The sequence below is a fragment of the Aulostomus chinensis genome, chromosome 23 (genome assembly GCF_037954235.1).
Source record: "Aulostomus chinensis isolate RoL2024-O1b breed Wild chromosome 23, RoL_Achi_v1.0, whole genome shotgun sequence".
Taxonomy (NCBI): domain Eukaryota; kingdom Metazoa; phylum Chordata; class Actinopteri; order Syngnathiformes; family Aulostomidae; genus Aulostomus; species Aulostomus chinensis.
In genome coordinates this window covers 10060571-10069090 of record NC_141342.1, presented here as the reverse complement: position 1 = coordinate 10069090, position 8520 = coordinate 10060571, and the positions used below count along the sequence as shown (strand labels likewise).

Below are 8520 nucleotides of genomic sequence, written 5' to 3'. Positions count from 1 at the left end.
CAGTAAGAGCAACTTGTGTTAGCAGGTGTGTGCAGTGGCTAAAGGCTTTAAGACCTGATAACATACACAGTTCCTGCATTTCACCCTCTCACCAAGGCAGAATAGTTTCCTTATCTTGTTTGATTATTTTTAAGGTTTCCTGAAGCCCAAAGCAGAATTGGATGTCATGCTTTCATTCCGCGTTCAGCTGAAGTAATAATATTTGCAGGATCTGAGTGAGCTATGGCCCGGAAACCTCACATAGACATGCACGTCCAGTGTTTAACATATTGCAAAGATACGGAGCTCTCCAGGGCTAGTTGTAAATCAGTTCTTCCAGTGTTGACCACACAAGAAGCCGTGTTGTTGTGTGATGGCTTGTGTTGATGAGAGCTTGGATGCGGGGTGGTGCTGAATAATGCCTGCCATGGGTTGAGGGTTCCAGAAAGGTTAAGGGCGTGTTTCCACTTCCTCACTTCTGCTCGGGTCAGGTGGGGTCGGCTCGGTACGGTTCGGTTCCTACTAGCACTGGGCACCATGTAAGCATGGGTGGACTCACTAGCTGAGAGTGGCGTAATTTGTGTGCGACACAACAACGATGGACGACATGGAGGCAATGTTATGCCTGTTGCTCGGACCGTGGTTTTTGCTAAAAGTAAGGGACGACAGACAGGCAAGGCTTAAAGTGACGAAACAGAACACCAAGAAAAGTATAAAAGACTTAACCATGTGATTGACCAGTATTCTGCCGAGGCTACGATGGTATGAAGTAGACAATGTCAGCGGGTAAGTTACCCAATCAATGCCCGGCTATGTGTTTACGTCACATTTTAGTCCCTGCTTGGGGCCAAACCGACCCGACCGCACCCGAGCCAATGTGAGCCAGTGGAAACGCACCCTAAGTAGCCCTGTCCTCTGTGCTGAGCCCCTCTGCCTCTCCGTCCACAAGCCCGCCATTGTTGTGCTTCATGTCTCAGCTTGACAAGGCTCCAGAAGCCAGCCATTGTATTTAATTACAGTCGCCAGCCCCCTCACAGACTCATGTCCTTGTGTCCCAGATTTCCATGGGTGCTCTCATTAAGACTGGGCATTCTCTCTCCATATGTGTGTGTGTGTGTGTGTGTGTGTGTGTGTTTGTAATAGTCCAATAAGGCATTTTTAGAGGAAAAATCCCATTGCTTGTGCACACGCAGATCTGGATGTAGATGTTTTTAATGTGTGGGTGGCACATGTGTTTGTCTAACGATGACAGCATTAACGTGGATGAATAGCTCTGTGGTCACACTAATAATGTCAGGCTGTAATTAGTCCACATCAAGTGAGGCAGAGCAGCGCTGAAAACTGTGAATGGGGGTTTTTTTTGCTAATGAGAAAATATGCCATGTTATGTAAGTGCTGCTCTATTTAAGATTAATTTGTTTGACATGAGTATGGTGACTGCATGGCCCAGTGGCATGGGCAGGCGGGTAGAGAGGGTCCAAAATGACACCAATAGAACTGCATCAGGTGCAAAGTACAAGCCCTTCCTGCCCACACATTCTGCCCTTGTTTTCTCACATACCCTCGCAGTTCACTTGTGGTTGAGTCCCACGCCTCCATAACTCTTTTCATCTTCCGTAGGTGTTTTCACACTTTGTATCACTCTTTTGCTAGAAAATTCACACCTGAGTCCTGTTGTTTCCTTTGAAAAGAACGGCCTTACTAATTTGACAGGTTCCATCTGCCCTCATGGTTTATTTCAAACCCACTTTTTTTTTTTATATAAATAAAACACGTCTGAACTAAGGATTGTGTTTCTTGCAGTTATCCAATTTTCTGATATTTTACAACTGGTTTTACATTTTGTTTTTAGCTATAAAAAAATGATCGATATCTGCTGATACCATGACATGCAGATATTATTGTGCGGATCGAGCCTTACTTTTTGTCCCTGCATGCATCTTTGTATTTTCTATATTGCTCTGCCTCCGTCTACCTTTTCCTAACCCCCTTCCCTCTGTCTGAGACAGTTGAACAGAAATCTGTCTTTGTGAAACCAAAAGGCTGTCTGAAGCAAATAACAGGTGTGTCTTACTCTTGACAGACGTATTGTTCCAAGTTGCCACCTTTGTCAGAGATAAAGAGGTTTTTGCTGGTGTGAAAGTGGTGTATGACATCTAGGCCTCGTAAATGAAGTGTCTTTTTAACCAAGGCCCGATTGGGTGTCACTGTGAAGTGTTGCAATGTGATCTTTATTGCTGTTCCGCTGTCAGCTGAAACCCCTTTTGGTGGTACTCTGTTTTTCTGATGCAACAAGAACGTATTGGAAAGACATTTTGCTGTATTGTGCTTTTGTTCAGGGTTTTTTTTTTTTTTTTTTTTTGCCCAGGAAGCCTTGACCAGATCTGGGCATCAGGTTGGTTTATTTTGGTTGTTGTGAATGTAATCTTCCCTTGCACCATCTGCTGCATGCACATGGAGATTGGCAAGCTGAAACCTGCACACAGATACTATAAAAGGATAGGAGAGTGTGTTCGCGTGAGAGAGAGACTGCATCCTAGTTTTTTTTTATTACCCAGAATACATTGCGATTAGAATTGTGCGTGTGTGTGTGTCAGGATCCAGTGCAAGCGTGGTGTTTGTCTGCGGCGCCGTCACGTGGAGTGTTTCCTGCTGTGTACTACAGGCCCTGCTGAAACAGCCCACTCTGTTAAATATAGATGGCTTATTTACACAGGAGCTATGAGCTGCAGGCAGCCCCCAAGCTGCTTGTCAACCTCCCAAATCCTTCCTATGTTGAGCTGATGATGCCAAGCGGAGTGATGACATGCACTCATGCATGAATATGTACTGTAGCAGACAGATGTAGATCACAGTGGCATGTATTCGAGTAGTTTTATTGCTAAATGTCAGGTTAAGTATTAAAAGTTAGCAGAGATTTTGGGGTCGTCTCCTGTGTCATTTTGTATGTATTTTTAATCAAGACTTCCTGACACGAACGAGAATAGAGTTTAAATGCTCGTAGTTAAAGTTCCTGTTGGGCTGTTTTTGTTAAGACCGCCATCAGAGAGGTTTATCGTTAAAAAAAGGACTCATATTGGCATGAAAACGCAACGCTAGTTAAATGTTGAGCACGCACTGGGCTCAAACAGGGACTAAGTCATCACTTGATCACCCATAGGCCACAGGGTGCTGGTCTGTGCTGTGAATGTGTGTTTTTATTTTCAAGATCCGTGTTTTGTAACACACGGGATATTGAGGTCAAAGTCCAATACATATTACATGAAGTCAACAGCGGGGTACTTCCTCACTGTCCCGGGCCACTTTGTTTACTATGTAAAAGCAGACAAAAGACAAAGTGCTCCTGTGCTGTTTGGTTTGTCGTCTTCACCGGGCTGATATTATATTAAGAGGGAATGAGGTCGATGCAGGGGGGTTCCAATGAGTTCCAAATCTTGCTCAGTCAGGCTCAGAATAGTGCTGAGCTTTGTCTGCGGGCTTCTTTTTTTTTTTTTTTTTTGGGCTATTAATCTTCTCTTCACAGTGTATGCTCTATCCTGTGGTGTTCTCAAGCATTCCCACTTAAAAGACTCAATAATATATTAAAAAAAAGCAGAACTCCAGGCCATGTATCTGAGGAGAGAACTGTCTTTGAACCCTGCTAGCAGTACAGCTACACACACACACACACACACACACACACACACACACACACACACACACACACACACACACACACACACACACACACACACACACACACAAGTTATAATTTCTTTTGTAAGAATCCTCTGCAGAGACTGGAGACAACCATGTAGCATTGGTACTTTGATGATCTCTGTGTGAGAGACTGTTGTTGAGGAGTTTTCCTCTAGCAGATTTGAGCAGGCCTGATCAAGATGTTCGTTCACTTTCAACACAATGTTAGAAAGTGAGGAAGCCCCCCCCCCCTCACACACACACACACACACACACACACACACACACATATACATACACACAGTGGTTGTATTGGATGTTTTAAGTGGTGCACCTGTCCGGACTAATATTGATTAATGATCATGTCCGCTAACCTACTCTTGTTGCTCTCTCTTCTCCACAGCAATAGAGACCCAGAGTACCAGCTCAGAGGAGATAGTGCCAAGCCCGCCCTCGCCACCCCCACCACCCCGCGTCTACAAGCCCTGCTTTGTGTGCCAGGACAAGTCCTCAGGGTACCACTATGGTGTCAGCGCCTGCGAAGGCTGCAAGGTGAGACTCCCGACCTTTCTCTCAATCTGCCGAGCAAGCAAGCAAGCAACGTCAGACCTCCATGAGATTGTCACTGGGAAAAACCCAGACTAAGATGATGAAAAGGACAAGCTATTGAGTCTTAATCCCTGTGATTCTATGGTAGAAGACATTATTGTGCTGCTCTCATGAAGCGACTGGGCACTAGCGTCTTTCATCACTTCAAATCTGCAACCTGTACCTTTTTAGATGTTGCAAAATAAGATAACAGCCCTGTCTCTTATCATATAAAGTACGTGTGGAACATGCCATCCAAGCATTGTTGTGACTCTTATCAGGTGTTGCTGACGTGTCCACATCTGCCATCTGTTATCAATACAGCCACGTTACACAGGTGCTGAGAGGGCCTTATAACCCCCATCTGCTGTGTTATCAGTCGATAGTTGCTGTGTGCATGTATACATGATGTCCTGTCGGCGTGGTGCTCACACAGCTCTTTTATCGCTCCCTAGACAAGCTCTAAAGTGGATAAAAATGAAGAGGCGGGGTCAGTTAAATCCAGTGTAATGTTACTATCAAGGGCAATGATGGGAACTTTTGCTGATTTCTTGAATTGAACAAATATGCATTTCTACCATGAGAGCGGCCATGTGTATAGTGAGAGAAGATAGGAAACGGTTGGATTATGAAAGGCAGGGAGGCACAGATGGTGACAGGTGCCTTCTAGACCCCCTGACTTATTGACTGTGCAGCCAACACTGTAGTCAGTGTGTGCTTCCATGTGAATAATAGTAGTGTGTGTGTGTGTGGGGGGGGGGATGCTTGGAAGCACTAGCAACAACAACAACAACCCAAAAAAACCAAAACAATAAAGGGTAGGAACCTGGGGGGAGGGAGTGTAGATATGCAGACAAAAGATACAAAGATGGCAGAGAGCTGCAGGGAGTGAGGTAGTCGGTGTGAGCGAGCAGACTGTGCTCTGAGAGGCATGAAAGAGAGAAAGAAGCGGGGATGGTTGGAGGGGCAGCAGATCAGGCGGATGGGGTACAGGGGCCACTGCTGAACTCAGTGACACCCAAAGAAAGACAGCCAGTGCACCAGATTATAGGGGGAAGGGGTGAGGGGAAAAAAAAAGAGGATGCACAGAGAGAAAAGCAACAGAAAGTTAGGATTCTCAGTCAGCCTGTAACACGAGTGCTTCCTGCAACCTTGCTTCACCAACATGCTTTTATACAATGTTAATCAATAAAATGGTTAAAACAGAAATGTCATTTTTCAGTAATGTCATTTTATTGGGGGCAACTCTAGCTGCTGTGTAGTGTGCTGCTGTGTTAGGTTGTTTGATTTTACCAATTAAAAGTCAGAATACGCAACTTAATTCATTATGATGTGTTGAACGTAGCTATAATGCCTAGAAGCATCCTTACTGTCCAGGCCTATGTGTCTCTATGTGTGTATGAGATTGTAGTTTGGCAGTAGGCATTATGGATCATACAAAACAGTGTTAAATTAGCCCCCCCCCCCCCCCCCCCACACACACACACCATACTCACTAAACACAAGTAAATATTTAGAACATTTTTTCCACACAGCAGCCTGACACTTGCCAGCAGTAGCCAAAACTCTGTGACAGTGTGATAAACATGGAGGCAGGGAGGCGGGCGATGGATGAGCTGTAAACATGATTAATTAGTTGTTTCACTGTCGTTATCACAATGTTGTTCCCTCTCTGACAGCCAAGAATCGGTGTCAGAACTGACACTGTAATTAGCTTTTTGAGGGTGGTGTACACTGGGGATGCTAACTGATGTTTTAATTTATCTGCCCACAGATATTATTGAGCACTTTCTTTAAAAAAAAGTATTGCACAAACACATTCTCTGCACTTGAAAAAATTGCAACTGCACCTCAGGATAGCAGAGAGGATGATTTCATCAAAGGTGTTTCCACAATACACCGCTTCTGAATAGAATCCCACATCAGCTCTAGCTGAGGTAGACTATTTTTAACCAGAGGGCAGCTACATATGTAGAACAGCAATAATGAATTAATTATAAGATGCAGTATAGTACTTGACTACAAAGGGAAAATAAAACCAAGAAATTAGTTGATCTTAGTTTTTTTTCCCTGTATTTACAAAGGTCTATGGCTCGAAACCCATAGATGTTCACTTCATGCTAGACTCAGATGATTTTAAACAGTCGTCTGCTATTCTTGTCTGCAATAAAAAAGTCTATGTGTGCGCAAGCGTGGCAAGTGTGTGAGATCAAACATGACCCAAGAAGTAGGTGACTGCTGCACCCTCAGCCTCGTTTTCGCGCCTAAATAATTGTTACGGAAAAGCTTTCTATACTGATAATTTCATCTCAAACCCGCTCACATCTTGCGAACTGTCATCGTAATCATTTGCAAGATCGTCTCAAACTCAAATAACACTGCGAGTTTTGACAGCCACCAGTCCCCGCCCTCCCCGTCTGAGAGCGGGCTGACTGCCCGCTCAAAAGCCGCAGTGCTAATTTGAAAAATTCAGGATGCCTTCTCCATATCTCTGACTTCAGAGGAGATGACTTGGCAAAGCATACTCAATAATTCAACACTACAGGCATTTGAATGTATATGGTTGTCTCATCTGAGACTGGGGTAAGTTGAGGGTTAGCAGCATTGGATTTGCTGCAGCATGCCAAACTACAAAGGCGTTTCCTGGGGGCTGCAGTGAACAGAGGAAACAGGAGGGGGATGTTGAGCTCTGTTACTTAGAGACAGCTCATTCATTTGTTGTATAAGTTCTACCGCCCGCACGTACCACCGGCACTGCACTCCGTTTCCCCTCCAGATATTAACACTTCAACATTAAATATGCATGCCTACACTCTCATGTTTATGTTTTTGTCTTGGAGGCATGGCAGCGAGCAGCAGGCGATAAGAGGGAAGCAACCATGTTACCAGCCCCTGCGTCTTGCATGAGTGTCCCCTATTTGCTGTGTTTTTCAGCTGGACTTCTTACCAAACATCCGTCTTTACTAAAGTGTGGGCTGTTACAATAGCTGCCTCGTAATAGTGGCAGCAGTCATACACACTCATGCACACATGCGTGGACGCAGTAGGTGGCTGGGAAACGCTCTTAATCTGAACACAATGTGAAAGTCACTTAAGAGAAGATTCCTTTGCTTCCCAGTGAACTCACCAACCCCTGACCCCCACCCCCACCTGCCCACACACTCACACACACTCACATGCAAAGTGGAACATGAGGCTCATAGATGACACATGCAATCTCACATATGTGCTGTTACTGATCATTCCTCTTTTTCATCCTTGCCTGCCTGCCTGCCTCCCTCCCTCCATCCCTCTTCTCGTGGCTCTCATCTCCTCTAATGCTGCAGGGTGGCTGACAGGCCCGCTGAGGGCTCTTGTCGCCGGGTGGATTAAGCGGTGATACAAAAAGAGGCTTAAGGGCTGCAGGAAGCAATGACTCCTAAAAGAAGGCGAGGGGGAGGGGCAGGAACAATCAACTGGCTCAAGAGTCCGCAGCAGCAACCAATCAGCAAGTGCTGCGAAGAGGGCACCTGAGCCTCATGGTGTTAGGAGGGAGTGGGTCAATCCCCTGGTGACATTGGGGTCAGGGCTGGGGCACACGTGGATCAAAGAGGAGATGATACACGCACACACAAACCCGGTGGACTTATCCCTCCACATGAACGGCTCACATTAATGGCAAACTACGAGTCTCGCTCCCTCTCATCTGTTCTTTATTCACAGCGTCACGATTCCGTTGCAGGATCTTAACATTTGAAATAGTACAAGAAACTTTGCTAGAAATCCATTTTTACACTCCTCCACTATTAAAATCATACCAAGCGCTTGAAATGTGAGGCCTTTATGAACAAAGGTTACTAGAGGTTAACCTATGAGAAGTGAAAAATTTCTCTGCCTTCTACCATGCGAAATCAGCATTACTGCTCATGCTGCTACTTTGCTAAGATACACGTCCGTGCACTTCCTCTTTGTACTTCATTAGAAACTTGAATCACTTCCTCTCTGCGGTGGCGATTGAGAGACACTGCTGGTGTGATCAGGGAAGGGCAAATTGCAGGCTTAGGTCCACTGTCCATCTGTTGGCTAGCAACACTAATCCCTCAGTATGGGATGGGGCTCCCCGCCTTCCAAGCTGGCCCCGCCTACCCACCTCCCCTGCAAAAACATAACTGTGTCCCACTGCGTCACATCTATCTTGATACTGAGCTGTATTACGTTTGTCCTGAGCCCTACGTTCTGAGGGCTCATACGGTTGCGGCTGATTTGCATTAACCTCTCTATCTTTTTGAAACTGCT

At 45.4% G+C, this 8520-nt stretch overlaps 1 protein-coding gene across 6 annotated transcripts in view; it reads left to right on the top strand.

Annotated features, from left to right (window-relative positions):
* Nucleotides 1–8520, top strand: part of raraa (retinoic acid receptor, alpha a) — a 162553-nt gene that overhangs the window by 144634 nt on the left and 9399 nt on the right. For all 6 annotated transcript variants that reach the window (XM_086196160.1, XM_086196157.1, XM_086196161.1 and 3 more), the window contains one exon: nucleotides 4061–4209. In XM_086196160.1, coding sequence (XP_086052286.1) covers nucleotides 4061–4209 — 149 coding nt within the window. The remainder of the gene's footprint in view (nucleotides 1–4060; nucleotides 4210–8520) is intronic.